At 45.0% G+C, this 17,886-nt stretch overlaps 1 protein-coding gene across 1 annotated transcript; it reads right to left on the minus strand.

Annotated features, from left to right (window-relative positions):
- Positions 1-513: 513 nt before the first annotated feature.
- Positions 514-16,740, minus strand: LOC123119434 (probable inactive DNA (cytosine-5)-methyltransferase DRM3). The gene is made up of 10 exons (XM_044539239.1): positions 16,493-16,740; positions 16,306-16,404; positions 15,419-15,515; positions 15,243-15,289; positions 14,367-14,450; positions 14,190-14,283; positions 13,128-13,225; positions 12,375-12,474; positions 2,382-2,458; positions 514-2,029 (listed from the first exon to the last, which is right to left on the minus strand). Exons 1-10 carry the CDS (start codon positions 16,493-16,495, stop codon positions 785-787), a joined length of 1,944 nt encoding a protein of 647 aa, XP_044395174.1. The 5' UTR covers positions 16,496-16,740; the 3' UTR covers positions 514-784.
- Between the last annotated feature and the right edge of the window lie 1,146 nt (positions 16,741-17,886).

A 17,886-nucleotide genomic window follows, 5' to 3' on the forward strand; every position in this document is an offset into this window, starting at 1 on the left:
TTCTCGGATACTTCAAAATTTTCTGTCTGGTACAAACTGAATACGTTGACAAATCTTCAGAACCAGCAAGCTGGTTGAACTTGAGTACCACTAGGTATAACTGATGTCTCGTGTCGTCCACATCCCAGCAAATCAGTCTTGGTTATGATCAAACTGACTGTTTTATTAGCACGCAGACATACAAGTCACACACCATTCGATTCAAGAAACCTAACTCAAACTGATCTGACATTTCCATCTTGGCCATGAAGAAACTACCGTACAGAATGGCACACAAATCTGCACGTGTCATTGTCTGGAGCAGCATAATGTGTGGGCAGCTAAACATTCCTAGACTGAAAAAGGAAAATCATATACCTGTTCAGTTCACATGTATGTTTTCACACAAATCACTAGCTCATATGCAAATCACCAACCTGCATGCACCGCTGCCTCTACTTCAGCCATCATCAGCACACAAACTTAAAACAGCACAGAAAACTATGATCACGAACGGCGGCAACATGACCAAACTAACCAACCAAGCAAGAAGGATAACTCGTGCGCACCGATTAATAGTTACAGTGATATGCAGCTAATTAACCAGGAACAGAAGGATAGTTGAACTCATCATGCAGTGATGAAGAGACAGTAGAAAGTTCTCTAGCTGGATAAAGAGACAGCACAAAGTTCTCTAGCTGTCAACAAAGCGTACGTCTCCATCCTACCATTTACAAGTCTCATAACGCTGCGCCATCCCTTGTCGAAGATAGATGGTGAAGGACATAATTATGTCAGGCAATAACTACTTATAAAAGTGCTGCATACTTCTCACTCTTTGAAGAACACGAACGTACTCAAAGTATTTACTGGAGTCCATCCCCATAGTTGCATTTACTGTCGTCCCACCTCTATATGAACTGTAATTTCCGCCAACAACTAAGTCAAAGCCACCAAATTCCTTAAATAGGTCCTCAAGTGCATCGGTCTTTAGCTTCCATATGCCATTTAGTTGTCTCAGAACTCCGCTCTGCTCTGTTTTTGCCCACCATCTTTTCAGAATTTTCCTGTTCACATCAGACTCTTCAACAGACACTACACACTTTAGTGGAATACCGAGACGATGCAGCGCAATTTCTGCACCCCCAACTCCACTATAGATGGATAGTACCCTCAAACCATCTGGATAGATGTCTTTTAGAACTGACAAAAGATAAGCAATGGTGTCCGTTTGAAAAGCGTATTTCATAGCAGCAATCCTGTCCGGTGGGTTTAGACCAAACAGATTTGTATGGTTTGATGGGTAACCTAATATCCGCTCCATTTGATTTGGCTGCAGAGGGCCTAGCCGGTCTTGACCAATCCAGATAAGATTTGCCATCTTGCATTGGTGCAAGATCTGCGCTCGTTTTTCTTCTGAAAGAAGTCCTCGTGAATCTTTTATGGTCTTTCCCAACATCTCACAAAGTTGTTCAATTCCTGCCACCTCTGAAGTAACACTACCAATATGTTTTCTGGTATCCCATGTGGGCCAGTAATGTCTTGTGGAAGGCACTGCATCCTCAATTGTCATTGGTGACTTCGGAACCACAACATGCCTTCTCTCTGTTGGAAGGTTATGAAGGTAACCTTCCCTTCGCATCAAAGCCGAGAAAAGCTGACTATTTATAAACTCAGGCCGCACACCGGACAAGAAACCCGATATTTCAGACCACGCATCTTTGGTGATGTTAACAACATTTCCATAGAGGAAGAAGGGAGGCTTGGCAAGCTCACCAGAGACATTTGCACGAGGGCCCAATGTCATTTCATAATCTTCTTCCTTCAAATAACCATCACCAGCTGACCCAACACCGCCACTTAACCACGGAGTAGGTTGATTGACAGCATGACTACTTGAGGCTCCTCTATCATCTCTGAATATATGCTTGGCCTTTTTAACTCTTTTGTTGTCATCGTCATCATCATAATAGTTCAACCTCTGATGATATGTTGAATATTCAGTTTCTTGCTCCCCTTGCTCCCCTAGAAATTCAGACTCAATTTTCACCTACAATAGAACATAAGAGGCCAGATTAGAAATGAGAGTGGTTATTAATTGGATTTAAATATATATGCCACATACATAAGAGTTATAGGAACATACGAGCACTGAAGTCAATGATTACAGAGTTATATGTTTCGTAAATCATGAAACAAAACCTAGGAAAGCAACTGGAAACATCAGAAAGAACATCACAGGAACGTTTATGTAAACAGCTGATCTAACCTATAACCTTGCCATATATGCTACACGGCCCTACTGTATACAAGATGACTTCTAGCAAAAATCTAAAACAACATGTCTGTCAAATTCACCACACAAAGTCTGTAGCAGTGAGAAATGGATGTCAATCAGTTACCTGTTTCTGCTCAATGGTACTGGCAATACGTCTTGCAAAAATTGAGTCAGCAAGCTCCTGAACCGCTGCTTCCTGACCTGAAAAGAGTAGGAAACATGACACTTAAAGGATTGTTTGTAGGAACTCACCAAAACAGTCTAACAGCAGTAGACCACAATATACTCGTCAGCTTAAAAATGTCAGATTGGTACATTAAAATATGTGGATTACAACTGTGCTTTTGTCCTAACATCACGTTTCATAAGTTCTGCACAAGTGTGCAAATTAGCCTCTGATAATGTCAGTATTACTGAAAACAGCTTTTGCCCCGGTTTATAGATAAAGCGCCCAACCAAGCATCACACAAAGGTAACACACACACACACACACACACACCAACCCTGGTGATGATTCCACCTATACAAGAGAAGCACAAATAAGGCCAAACAGGAGACCAGTAAACCGGAACTAAGCAAAGCTAAGCTAAGCACATGAACAAAAGGTGCTTGCTTGATCCTGACGATGACCGTAAATCTTCCTAGAGTGCCTCGACACGCATCGCCCAGCGGGACACCAAGGTGCACACCTAGTGAGAGGCCAGGTGGTACATGATACGAGCAGTTTGAAGGAGAAATAAATGGAGCGGTGCCTTCAAGGAGAAGAATCGCGTCTATGGACATCGTCATCAACATGAACATGATCATGCAAGGCATTCACCAGCGCCCCAGCCTCCAACCCCGGAGACCATCAGTGACAACCACCGATCACACCCAATGGACCTTGGCAAGTAGATGATACCTCTGAACACCCTCGTGGCATGACGCTGATCCCAACAACCCCCTTGGTGCTGTAATGGCCGTCCAAACTAGGGGTAGACGAAAAGCTCGTAGCTTGCGAGCTTAATGAATGCTCGATAGATCGACTCGTGAAGCTCATAGCTCGCTTCTTAATGAACAGAACCAATCACTGGTTTTAGCCTGTTAAGCTTAACAAGTGACATAACGAGTTTCACGAGTAGCTCATTAAGCTTGTTAATACAACACAACATGTATTCTTGTGTTAAGTTACTACATTTTGTGGCACCTCAACCCTTCTATTCCACCTAATCAACCTAACCCAACCACTGGAAAAAAATAGCGTGCTATAGCGTGTAGAGAACTGTCTCACTAAATAAATCAGTGTACGATGTCTCGCTAATAGCGTAATTTAAAGGACAACGCTATTTTGTATACCACACTATTTTTTTCCCTTGAACCCAGCACATCAAGGACAACTAGTGTACCTCCACATGTGGTCACTTTCTTCCTTCATAAAAACACATTGTAACTGAATCAAAAGGGGGTAATGCCTATGAACTGTTAAGGGTTATATATATTTAGCTGTGTATACTTTGTATTTTTCCCATTCTATAAGGGGCTTTCTGCATATTGTACTACACATATATGCGTATATATACTAGCCTATGGCCACCTGGAAATATAAGTGGCATATTTCATGACATGGTATTAGAGACCCAAAAAAATTCAGCACATGCAACTTGTGCTTGAACCCATCTTGTGTCGCCACTTCCTCCTCTTCAACGGTTGCGCTACTCCCGACGCTTCTGCCTCTGGCCACTGTCTAGTTGTTGTCGCCCTCCACTGGCCACCGTCTCTCCTCCAATCCCCAATCTCTGTTGTCGCCAGTCTCTCCGCCTATGTTGCCTTGTCTACCCATTGTTATCAATAGTGGCATCATCCGGTGGTCACTTGTGTGGCTCTCGTCTCTCATCCTTAGTTCCACATGGTCTTCTTGGGTCCGTCTCCAACAGTGTGTCTTTAGACTATGAGGGTTGCCGACTTGGTAACCAAGTCCAGTTACCTTATCCTCATAGCGGGACTCTGTTTCAGGGTCCTTTCGACCATGTTCACTCCGATGTATAGGGTCCAGCTCCCTTTGCCTCAAAAGGGGCCATCACTATATAGGATTCTCTCGACACACTGGATTCTCGATACACCTAGATATATTTTATGCTTCTTATCTATCTATATATAAGCGTTTTGTTGTCATGGTTCACACTCAATTCTCTACGCCTATTTGTGTGTTCCGGCTGATTTTTCTGGAAGAGTATATCTCCAAGATGTTGCGTGGAGTCCTTGCTGAGCAGGGTACTCTTGCTCAGTTCTCTTGTCCTGGTGCTCATGATCGTAATGGTGTGGCTGAGCACAAGCATCGTCGCCTTCTTGAGACGACTCGTGCGTTGATGATCGCCACCTCTCTTTTGCCCCACTTTTGGGCTAAGGTTCCCTCCAGTTCCAGCTATCTCAGCAACATTCAACATGCTCTGCTCTATAGGGCGGCATTCCTTTCGAGGGTCCTTTTGATCGCTCTCCTGATTATTTGACACTTATTTTGTTTGGTTGTCTTTGCTATGTTCTTCTTGCCCCCAATGAACGCACCAAACTAACCATTCAGTCTATGATACAATGATGAGCATAAGGGCTATCATTGTCGGTCGTCGAATGCGTATTTCTAAGATGTGACTTTTGATGAGTCTTATCCCTCCTACCCACGTCCATCTTCCTCGACCTTTTCAATGGAGGATATATCTTTCCTCACTTTTCCCGACACACCTCTATCACTCATGTTGAGCCCTTGTCCACCCATCCCATTGTTCATGCTTCTCCGACTGCTGCAGATCTGACGCTGCCATCTCCTAGGGTTTCCTCACCTCACCTGTCACATGATTCCGCACCTTCATCCCTTGTGGCTTCACCATATCTATCACTTGAGCCTATACGATGGTGCGTGCTCGTATTCTTCCCTTTTTCCTCACTATTATACTCATGAGCCATCTACTTCTGATGTACCCTCTTCCTCGTCTCAGCCTACTTATGCCTTACGCCATCACCCGCATCCGCCTGTTGACCCAATGGTTTTTCTAACATTGTTGTCCTTGAGCCAACTTCTTATCATGATACAGTTGTTCATCCCGAATGGCAGCTTGCGATGGCATAGGAGATTCCCGCTCTTGAGCGCACCAGCACATGGGATCTTGTTTCTCTTCCTTTTTGTGTTCGTCCCATCACTTGTACAAAGCTCGTCTTGTGGCTTGTGGCTTTCAGCAGGATCATGATCGTCATTACGATGAGACTTTTGCTCTTGTGGCCCATATGACCATTGTTGGCACAATTCTTGTCGTGGCCTCAGCTTGATGTTAAGAATGCCTTTCTTAATGGTGAATTCTGTAAGGAGATTTACATGCAGCCACCACTTGGATATTTTGTTCCTAATGTCATGGTCTGCCATCTTCATCCCTCTCTCTATGGCCTTAAGCAAGCCCCTCGTGCCCGGTTTGAGCATTTCGCCTCTATGGTAATTGTTGCTGGTTTTCTGGTAAGTGCTCATGATCATGCGTCGTTTGTCTGCCTCTCTGCTCGTGATCGGACTCCTCTTCTATATGTTGATGTTGATGACATGATCATCACTAGCGACGACCCTGAGTACATTGCCTTTGTGAAGGCATGTGAGCAGTTTCTCATTCTTATCTTTGCACACTTCACTACTTTCTTCGAATCAAGGTTTCTTCTACCTCTGATGGCTTCTTTATTTCCAAAGAAAAATATATCCAGGATCTCCTTGCTCATGCTGTTGTTACTGGTGAGCGCACTGTTGAGACCCCATGGAGCTCAATGTTCACCTCCGTGCTTCTGATGGTGACCCTTGTTTGATCTGACGCATTATCGCCGTCTTGTTGGGAGCAGTGTCCATCTAGTTGTCACTCATCCGGATATCTCCTATCATGTCCATACTTTTGAGTCTGTTTGTCTCTGCTCCCACTTCACTAGTCACCTCCCTCTTGTTCTCCAATATCTTCGGGGCACAATCTCTCACCGTATGTTCTTTCTCTGCTCGAGTTCATTACAGCTTCAGGCCTATTCAGATGCTACATGGACTAGTCACCCTGGGCTAGTGTTTTTCTTGGTGGTTCTTTCACTGCCTTGAAGATGAAGAAACATACTACAGTTTCCCATTCGAGTGTAGAGGCAGAGTGGTGAGCTCTAGCTCCTTTGACGGCAGAGGTGACGTGGTTACAGTGGTTACTTTGGGAATTTGGTGTTTTTGTCTAAAAAGCATGGACACGACTGATATAGCCGAATAGTTGTCCTAGTAACGACGGGACACAGCAATACGCGTGGACACGACATGTATCCAGCAATATCTCTTTCCTTTTGGGTTTATAAAAGAAATAAAAGAAAAAGGGGGTACATCAGGGATACTGGACAAATATATCATGGGGGGAGATGGGAACGTTAGCCACTGGTGGGGAAGAAGAGACAGGCAGAGTGGAAGATGGGAAGGTGGTTGCCGGTGAGGAAGAAGCTCTAGAAATATGGGGATTGCAGCCTGCGGTGAGGAAGAAGATTCAGGCACACGGGAAGATGGGGATGCAAGTTGTCGACAAGCAAGAAGGTACAGGTGCATCTCATGTTCTGCATTTCTTTGGTGGCTAGAGGCGCATCTCATGTTATGCACTTCTTCGGTAGCTAGAGGAAGTGGAGAAAGAGCATGGGAATAAGAAGGGCTGGAAAAGCCTAGTCTAGGTTTTCTAAGGTTGGATCTTATATGGGCTCTGAGTGGAGGATTACATGTACATGGGCTTTTGGTGGAGGGTCTTCTTACGTGAATGGACTACTCAAGGCCTTTCATCAATGAAAATGGGGCAACAGATATGCAAAAATCTTAACTAAAAAATTCTCTCATCAAAATTATCATTTAATCTTTGTGCTATTTATTTTTCTAAATACTTACATATGCTGCCATATTACCAAATGGTTGTTTTTGGAAAATGCTGAATCTCATGTCCCCGCACTCGTATTGATGCTTCTTACGTTTCTATCACTACACCTACTCTGCTCTTGTTTGACATTACAAGCGTTGTTAGTATTGCGAATGACCCTGCGAAGCATGAGCTCACCAAGTATATTGGTGTTCATGCTTCTTTTGTGCGCGCTGGTGTGCAGGATCAGTTTATTGCTCTTTAGTACAAAAATGCCTTCAAGAGTTACAATTGGCGGATCTCTTTGCAAAGGCTCATACTAGAGCATAACATGACTTCTATCTGAACTCACTCTTGTTGATCCACCATGAGTTTGAGGAGAAGTGAGGCGGAGTAGAGGCGACCATATTGCACGCGCCGTTCAAGAAGATACTATGCTTGCGCTCAGCCACACCTTTGAGCATGAGCATTAGGGCCAGAGAATGAGTAAGAGTACCCTGCTCAACAGAAATCCTCGCAACGCATGGGAGATATATCACCAGCGAATCTGCGCGAAACACGCATAGGAGTGGAAAACGTTAGAACCATGCAGCAAATTTCTGTATATGGAACATAAACCTCACTGCGAGACTGCAACATGAAAGATCCAAGTGTACGAGTTAAAAATCGTCTAAAATGATTAGTAGCGATCTGGGCTAAACCCCTAAATTACGATGAGAATAACTGGGCATGCCCCTAACTGCCTGGGCTGAGTGATATGCCGGTCATAACATCTCTCCCGCCTGCACAAACAGCTCGTCCTCGAGCTGGAAGGCGGAGAAAGCGCTTGCGGAACTCCTCGAGGTGATCAACAGGCGCTAAACACCTCCGCGTCAGCTGGGGCGGGCAGGTCGCCGAGGGCGGCGGCGGTGTCCTCCTCAATGTAGTCCGCAGCCTCCAGGTAGAAGAGTCGTGGGCAGACGTGGCCGGGCACGTAGGGCTCGTCGCAGTTGAAGCACAACCCTTGGCGGCGACGCTCGAGTTGCTCGGCCGGGTGAGCCGGCGGAACGGGCGCGCCGCGGTCACGGCGAGGGGCGACGCGGAAGCCTGAGCAGGCCGACCCTGCGCGGGAACTTCCGGCCAGGGTGGCGGCCCAGTGGCCCGGGGCGGTGACGCCTGCTGGATGGCCACCGCGCGGCGCTCGAAAGCGTGGGCGTAGTACATGGCCGTCTGGAGGTCCTGTGGCCCGCGCATCTCCACGTCCACGCGGATGTGGTCCGGTAGGCCGCTGACGAAGAGCCCCGCTGACGAGCCGAAACGCCGGGGGCGTGGCACGCCAGTGCCTGGAAGCGGTCGGCGAAGTCTTGCACTGTGGTAAAGAACGAAAGGCGCCCAAGCTCCGCCAGACGGCTCCCGCGTATAGGCGGACCAAAGCGCAAGAGGCACAGATCGCGGAAACGCACCCATGGTGGCATGCCGCCCTCGCCCTGCTCGAGGGCGTAATACCACGTCTGGGCGGCGCCTCGCAGATGATAGGAGGCGATCCAGGTGCGGTCGGACGCGAGCGTGCGCTGCCCCCTGAAAAATTGATCGCATTGGTTGAGCCAATTCAGTGGGTCGACGGTGCCGTCGTAGGTCGCGAACTCCAGCTTGAAGAATCTCGGCGATGGCTGGGCGTGGACGACAGGCGGGTATGTGTCATCCGCGTGGAACAGCGAGGGCGACGGCGCCGAGTGTGCAGGTTGTAGAGTACCGCCATGGAAAAGGGGACCGTCCACACCATCATAGGGACCCGCGGCACCCGAGGACCCGCCGAACTGCATGGTCGGGGGCGGCGCCGGCGGTGACAGCACGTGCGGCTGTCCTGAGGCCATCATGTAGACCGGCTCGATGGACCCGGCGAGCCAGGCCGGTAGCGGAGATGGCGACGAGGGAAAACGGACCTGGTGGATGGGCACCCCGGGCACCGTCGACGAAAGGCCCGGCACCGAGATCGCCGGTGGTGGCGGCGGCGGCGGCTGCTGCTGTGGCAGCGGCATTATGGATGCGACGGAGGTCGCCGGTGGTGGCGGATGCCACGGAAGCGGCTGCGGCCCCGCGATGGTGGTGACGGGGGCGGGCGGCTGCAGCCAATAGTGCCCCGCGAGGAAGGTGCGGATGCCCTGGACCGCCTGAGTCAGGTCCCGGAGCGCCGTCGTCATCTCCTCCGGGGTGAGCACGGCGAGGGCGGGCGCGGGTGGCGTCCAGGGGGCGGAGGAGACCGGCCCGGTTAGGGACGGCGTGCTGGCCGCGGTGGTCATCGGCGACGAAGAGGCGATCGGTAGCGGAAGGGAGGAGGTGGGCGGTGGCGCGGACATGATCGAGCCTGAGACACCTGATACCAGATTGATAGGATCTAAGATCCTACCAAGTCTAGCTCGTAGGTTGTAGGGGTCGAAGGGGGCTTGGCGTGGAGGAAGGCGAGGTCGCCGACGCTGGGGCGCCGTCGCAAGAGAGAGAGAGAGGGCGCAGGACGCGGCGGCTAGGGTTAGGTCTCCAGGCTCCCTTCAGGAAGCCGAGCAAATATGATTGCTTCTGCTTAACTTCAAACGAGTCATCACATGAGTTTATATAATCTCCAAATACGATAACTGGGCTAAGCCCCTAATAACGATAAGATAACTGGGCCAGGCCCCTAACTACCTGGGTTGTAGTATATGCCGGTCATAACATAGAGTTATATACATTTAGCCGTGTATCCTTTGTGTTTTTCTACATTCTATAAGGGGCTTTCTGCATCTATACTGCACATGTATGTGTGTATATACTGAGTACTCATGACCTAGTGTGAGAGTTCAAGAGCTTAATGAGCATCAGATGAACAGAGCCGGTCAAAGTTTTTTGCTTGTTAATGAGCTTAACACCGAGTAGCTCGTTAATCCACCCCTAGTCCAAACCAAGAAGCACGCCGTCTAAAAGAAGCCCGGAACATTGTGCGTCAGGAAGGTCCTAGAGTGAACATTGACATCACCACACATGCAAGAGCACCACACAAGGGCACAATGAAGGAGGGCGACCGCAGCAAAAGGTGAGGATACTGGAAGACCTAGAGACGAGGGGCATGGAAGCAACACCTCATAGGAGAACGATGTTAGGCCTTGCACAGCTTCTGCTGATATCCCATCCTCCATAGGCACCGACAAGCAACATCGCCAACATCAAGGGAGAGCATGAAGCTTGTCACCCACTGTCAAGCCCAACAACCAGAACCTCGTAGACAAGGAGCTTGCCTCAGAAGCACAGATCACCTCTTCGGCAACCCAACAAACGAGCCCCGACAAGAGCCATCTCCGAGGAGAGCATGCGTGGGCCATCTCCCTGGCACAGGCCACCCTATCGTGCAACGACCCCTGTCCAATCCACTCAAGCCCTCGTTACAACCCCTCCATCGGAGAAAACACATAGCTAGTCACCTATCGAACTATGGACGGGGAGCACACCATGGAGGCTCCAGATCTGGCACCTCTAGATTTGGAGACTCGACTAGATGTCAAGCGACCATGCCATCAAGGCAGCACAATAGACACCCGAGCCATCGGGCTAGCCGGATCCGACCACTAGTCCACCGGAGGAACGTCACGGTGGATGGGAAAGACACCATGAGCAGAGCAGGGCAATCGAAGGTCCTCCTAGTCGCGACCATCCTGCTCCAGGCCGATGGGCACCCATAACGAGGCGATGGGAGGAGCAACACCTGATGGCAGTGCAACAGAGGCTAGGGTTAGGGTTTGGGTCGCATGGGATCCCGGATCCGAGAGTAACAGCGGAGGAGACGATAGCCCGCCCTCGCCAGCAATCGCACGGGGCTTTGCCCGATAGCTCCAGCGAGCACGACCGAGGGAGGCAGGTGGAGGAGAGGAGAGAAGCTGGCGTGGGATGAGAAAACGTAAATGTTGATGCTTCACAAAAAACCATGCACCATATAGTGCTTGCTAGAAGGGTGCTCCTATGCAGCGCCTTCAACGCCACGAATGGCAACTGACGCTCACAACAATCCCTCATGGGCCGGCCCACGAATGCGAGGCGACGCAAATTGAATTCTTTTTTATAGCGCAAAAAAAGAATATAAAAGATAGCCACTACCAGGAATCAAACTCTCACCCCTACACTAGTATACATGTTCGCCTAACCACTGGACCCTAGCACTATTGACTGAATTCATAGCGAATTATTTAAGAATGATGGCAGCCGCGCTATCTGTTGCACAAAAAATGTACGATTTAATTTATAGCTTAGATTTTCGAATTTTTTAATATATTTTGAAAAAAAAATTCTTAAAAAAAGTGAACAACATTTTAAAGTAGTCAGATTTCAAAAAAAGTTCATCTATCCAAAAAAAGTTCACGAAATCAAAAGAAGTTGTATTCAACAAAAGTTCACGAATTAAAAAAACATGAAGTTGAAAAAAATTCATGAAATTTCGAACTAAGTTCACAAATTTGAAAAAAAGTTCATCAAATTTGAAAAGGTTCATAGAATTTGAAAAAATGTTAACTGAATTTGAAAAAGTTCATCAAATTTTAAAAGGTTTTATCAATTTTTTAAAAAGTTCATCAATGTTTTAAAAAAATCATTGAATTTCAAAAAAGTTCATCAGATTTGATAAAAGGTTCATCGATTTTGAAATAAAAATCATGGATTTTGATAAAAGTTCATCGGAATTGAAAAAAGTTCATGAATTTTCGAAAAAAGTGCATAATTTTGAAAAAAATAATCATCAAATCAAGAAAAGTTCATGTATTTGCAAACAATTCATCGAACCAGGAAGAAGAAAAAACAAAAAACGTAAAGGGAAAAAGGGAAGACGAAAAAAAGGAAAAAGGACAACGAAAGAATAAAAGAAAAAAAGTTAAATCTTAACAGTTCTCGCTGGCGGGGTGGTTAGACCAGCCTAACTAGGGGAGGGAGGTCGCTTGTTCGAATCATGATAAGAGCATTTTCTTTTTTGCGGATTTAAAACACAGAAGGTAAAAACTCTAGATGGGCCGGCCTAGCGCTGCAGGCGCCCGTTAGCAAAATGCCCTATAACGGGCGCCTGCAGTGCCAAATAGGGTTCACCTTGCTAGAAGGATGAATAGTGTGTAGTTTGCATAAATGTTATAAGCAGGTATCGTAAGCAATCCATTGGCACATATATCATAAATAATCTTTTAAAGGATTCGAGTATATCTAGTAAAAGTAGTACTAGAAGCTAACAATATATTGAATAATTTTAAAACTTATTAATTTTGACCTACCGAAGCTATCAATAGCCAATGACACTTCTTCCTCAGTAAAACCCATCTGAAGCAAATGAAGCGTTTTATCCATTACCCCAAACAATGATTCAGCTTTTACCTGGAAAAGTGTGTTTTAAAGTTAAAAGTTGTAGCCTTCAGCCTAAAAGGTCCTCACATTTGTATGCAATTTAGAATCCCATATACTAAGTGTTAAAGAAATAAAAGCTAGAAACATAGGTAATAACTGCGATAGATGTTAGCAATCATGTCTAAATTTCATACTACAGCCGTTGACTATTATTGTTGTTAACAAAGGAAATGTATATAATACAGACTAGTAGATAGTGATTATTGAACAAGTTCTTTGGGGTATACACATGGAAACCTAGAACACATGGAAATAAGCAACGGTAAACAAGCACGTCAGAAAAGAATTGCAATAGAAATAACAAAATTACGGATGGTACTCATTATTTGATAGAGATAATATGGAAGTCTCTTCAAAAACACATTTATGGAGTTCCTGCTGGAAGCCTTTTCCCGTGTTAGATGATATGTTATTTTTAGTCTCAAACCAATAATCACAGTAGAAAGCAAATGACTATTGAATTTTGCAGAAAGAACATATTATAAAAATAATTGATTGCTCATGTAGTCCATATTGTAAAGGGCCCATGGAATAGCTAGCTCTAAGTATACTTCATGTCTACAAATATCGAGATTTAGAAGTAGAAGTAGCAAAGAGAAACAAAAGGAAAAGGAAAAAAAAACCTCATTTGTAGCATGGCCATTTTCCATATCTCCCGGTAATACTCCTCCCTGAGCAGTGACAATGAAATCTACAAGCTGATCAAGTAGTGCATCCTCACCTAAAATTAAGCATATGTTGGAGTACTATTGTTATAATGAATATAATGAGAGAAAAATCAATATCAAACACTACTAAATTGACTTTGATACATATTTACAATAAACGATGTTGTGATAAGACTGTGTGTGCTCTTGGTACTCCTATACAACAACAAAGCCTTTAGTCCAAACAAGTTGGGGTAGGCTAGAGCTGAAACACATAAGATCTCGAAACAAACTCGTGGTTCTGACATGCTAGAGCTGAAACCCATAAGATCACGAAACCAGCTCATGGTTCTGGCACGTGGATAGCTAACTTCCACGCACCCCTGTCCATGGCTAGTTCTTTGGTGTTATTCTAGTGATTCAGATCTATATTTACGGACTTCTCCCATGTCAAGTTTGGTCTACCTTGACCTCTCTTGACATTATCTATACACTTTAACCATCCACTACGCACTCGCGCTTCTAGAAGCCCATGGGCCATTTCTTTTGGGGCTTATGCCTGGTTTTGAAATAAGCTGCCCCCTCTCCAACTTATTTTAGAAGCCCAACCAATTTTTTTAGAAGCCTACTAATTAAGGGTGCAGCTTATTCCACAGCCAACCATAAGCCCCCAAAGAACTGGCCCTATATTGTATATGCCCAAACCATCTCAGACGATATTGGACAAGCTTCTCTTCAATCGGTGCTACCCCAACTCTATCACGTATATCATCATTCCGGACTTGATCACTTCTTGTGTGGCCACACATCCATCTCAGCATGCGCATTTCTGCTACACCTAACTGTTGAACATGTCGCCTTTTAGTCGGCCAACACTCAGCGGCATACAACATTGCGGGTCGAATCACCATCCTATAGAACCCGTCTTTAGCTTTTGTGGCACTCTTGTCACAGAAAACACCAAAAGCTTGGCGCCACTACACAATCGTAAATATATAAAAAATTGCTACGTTTACAAGTCAGTGCAGAATCACAAACCTAATTGGTTGAATGCTAAATCGACTTCCGTCTGTGAGAAGTTCATTGTGCGGAGTAAATATGACCTCCTTTCTGAGAAAGAATCTGGCTCCGGCTGAAGTTAGGAACATTCAGAATATTAGTCCAAAGAATTCAAAACGAAGAATATGATGATAACAACTATGGCTAGGAAATCACCTTGATGTCTTGTTTAGAACTGTTTTCTTCATTGTCAGAATCAAAGAGACTGCCTAACGAACTTGACGATTCAGACCCGGAATTCTGAGAGGGCATATAGCATCAAGGTAATTTGAGAAATATGAAGAGCATGAATTTAGATCTCTTTCACAATGTGCAACATATAATACCATTAATGAAAATTGCAAGATGAGAATGCCAGATTCGACACCAGCCAATATCCCTCTAAATAAGACATCATTCTAACTCCTTGTATATGTTCTCACACTAGTGACTAGCAACAATACAAAAAATGAAGGAATAACCGCATAGAAGAAACAAAAGCTTAAACACTGATGACCAGAATTAGCCCTCTAAATAAGACATTGTTCTATCTTCTAGATATCCTCAAATAAAGTTACACTAGCAACCAGCAACAATACAGAAAAAAAGAATAACTGCACAAAATAAAAGAAAACAAAAGCAAACATATCAACAACGATAATTTCAAGGTTCATGAGATGCACAAAATACGAAGTACAAGATCTTTACAGGATGGTAGCAATCAAGCACTGATACTGGTGTGCAAGAAAAAAATCTTAAGGAAATAAGAATTATTCAGTATATTCTTTTTGCGGGGGAATATTGAAATCATTAACATTCTATACATTTTTCCCAATCTATACAATTTTTTCAGCTATTTCTTTTTAATCCAGAATCAGTATATCACGATCATGAAAAGGAATAGGGACACAAGGGGCATGGTAGACTTTTAACAGCAAACTACTCAATCGAGGACTCAAGAAGGGATAATTTTACTATAAAAGCAGAACATAAACACTACGACTGTCCCAACATATCAACTCGAGAATGCATGGGAAAATCAGAATCACTTACATGATGAGACAAAAGTGACTCCAATATAGTGTTAGAATCATGATCACCTGTATTGGAGATATGTGTGGTTAGTCTATAAATCGAAAGGTATTTGCTCTAAGTTAACTGTGTGTTCATTGCTGTAAAGATTTCATATCGCTATACACATAAAAAATATTTTATAAATTATAGCATACCATGTTTCTGAAGCATTTTGTCGACCAGTATTGGTGAAAATCCCATACCAATAAAGTGTGACCTTAAATAGCTGGATGAAGAGCCTGGCTGACCATCCTAGAGTAAGAGTGAAGAAGATCATGTCATTTTTACAACTTCACTAACAACAATCCAATAAAAGGGAACAATGTCACAAAATTGTGGTAGTCCTACCAATTTGCGATTCTCTGATTCTATTTGCAATATAGAAAAGGTGTCCAGATAGCATTCTAGTTACTCTCAAATACTAAACACCGTAAATCAACTGTATCACTGTTAGTGCTCCAATCTTAAAATGCAGACTACATCCAACACAAGAATCAAATTTATGATAACTCCTTGTGTTTTGGCGCTACGATACATGTGTTCAAGTGAAAGCAAAACAGGACAGGTGAAAGGTTTCCACGGAGAAAAACAGAAACTTGACATTGGTGGTTCAGTTAGAAGCACCACTTTAAGATCCAAGACAAATGTACATCACTAGAAAAAGTACACAATATATTGATTACAGAATTAGGGCAAGATGACCCGACATCCTATTCATTAAATCAATCACCTAGAAATCAAGCACATGTAGGCAGCAATTGACACTCATTACACAATGCCTCTAAACAAGCAAGCACATGTAGTACATTACGAAACGCTGTTATATTTCTTTACAGAGGGAGTACGCACTAAACAAATACTACCTCCGTCCCAAATTACTTGTCTTAAATTTGTCTAGGTACATTCGTATCTAGACACGTTAGATACATCTGCATCTAAACAAATCTAAGACAAGTAATTTGGGACGGAGGGAGTACATACTTCTCCCGTTTTTCCCCAATCCATTAACAGTAGTTTACCACAACATTCAGATAGCACATACATCAATCGCCTCCTCCGCCTTGACGGCAGCGGGTGCCGGAGCCGGATTGGGCTGCGGCGGGTCGGCGGCGCCATCCCCATCACAATCTTCGATCTTGACCTGCGTTTAGTGTGGCAAGAAAAGGCGCGAGTCAGCACAAGGGCGGGCGGAAAGAGGAACACGGGTGAACAGAGGAACCAGCCGCTACCATCTCGATCGAATCCGCCTCAGACGAGACCCCCTGCGGAAGAAATGGTGATGACGACAGTGGAGTGGTGAGCACTGGAGTGAGGTGAGTGAGGTGGTGGTCGGCCGGAGCCGAGCAGGACACGGGCACGCGGTCAAAGCCCTAGCCGCCGCATCGCGGAGTGGAGGACTGGAGGTGGTCCTGCCTCCTGCGGCGACGACTCCGCCAGAGAGCTTTTTTTTTATGTCGGGGTTGGAGGGGGGTGTTTGGTTCAGGGATTTTTAGTCCCAGAGACTAGAAAAAATCCCTAAAAAATCCCTAAGAACCAAACGGGAGGGAATTTTTCTACAGGGACTACAAAAAGACTCTACTAGAGAGTCTTTTTTGATTAGTCCATGGGACTAGAAAAAGTCCTAAAACTTCTGAACCAAACACCCCCTAGGTTTGCCTCACTCCGACAAACCTCTCGGCAAACCCAGCCGTGAGTGTCATATAAGCTATCTTTCGCTGAAACTCAGTCAAGCCGGCCAATTAACGCGTGCATTAACTTAATCAAATCGGCATTTTTCCAAAACAACGCCATCATATATTAAATTATTCATATAAAATCTTAAGAAAATTTCAACTAAATCTAATTTTTTTACCTTTCATTACGCATATCCAAATCAAATTAAATCTTATCAAAATATCAACTATATAACTAAAATAACGGGCTCATTTGCGTGTTTTTATTTTTATTTTTTCTTCTATGTTTCATTTTTTGTTTTTGTTTTTTTCTTTTTTTCTATGACCAATCTATTATTTTGTGCTCGGCATACTATAATATTTGACATTCTGTCAAAACAAAATCCAACCAAATCAACACTTTCCCAAAAGAATGTCATGCACTAACTCAAAACAAAACTAACCAAATCAGCACTTTCCCAAAAGAATGTATATAGATATATTTTAAAGTGTATATTTACTTATTTTGCTCTCTATATAGTCTGTATTAAAATAGGAAAACGTTTAGACCCGGCGTGCCGGCCGAAACGTTGCGGCGGTCACCTTCCACCACACACGTGTCTAGTGGGGCCCAAGCACCGCTTTCCCTCTTTTCTGCCTTATCTCTTCCAATCGAGCATGTCAGACTATCGTCTCCTTCACATCTCTTTTTTTCTTCATTGCTCTGCCATGGCATCCCTCGATCTCGCGCGCCCTGCAGTCTCACCCCCACATCCGACTGCGCGTGAGCACCCATACAGGGGCCCTGCACGAGCTCGTTGATTTCCCCTGCTGTGTGGCGGGGTTGCATGGCGACGACGAGCCTGATGCTCGTCCTGCGGGGGTGTGGCGGCTCATCGGCAGTGGAGCAGCCGGTCCGTGGCGGAGGCTATTGCGTCCAGCGGCGACAAATGCTGGGACCGACAGCGACG

Source organism: Triticum aestivum, chromosome 5D (genome assembly GCF_018294505.1).
Source record: "Triticum aestivum cultivar Chinese Spring chromosome 5D, IWGSC CS RefSeq v2.1, whole genome shotgun sequence".
Classification (NCBI taxonomy): Eukaryota; Viridiplantae; Streptophyta; class Magnoliopsida; order Poales; family Poaceae; genus Triticum; species Triticum aestivum.

Excerpts from the sequence above, each read along its gene's own strand:
- LOC123119434 (XM_044539239.1), bottom strand. Across the intron at positions 15,290-15,418 it reads CAAAATGCTTCAGAAACATG|GTGATCATGATTCTAACACT; the intron begins GTATGCTATAAT and ends TCTCCAATACAG. Across the intron at positions 14,284-14,366 it reads GTTCTAAACAAGACATCAAG|CCGGAGCCAGATTCTTTCTC; the intron begins GTGATTTCCTAG and ends TCCTAACTTCAG.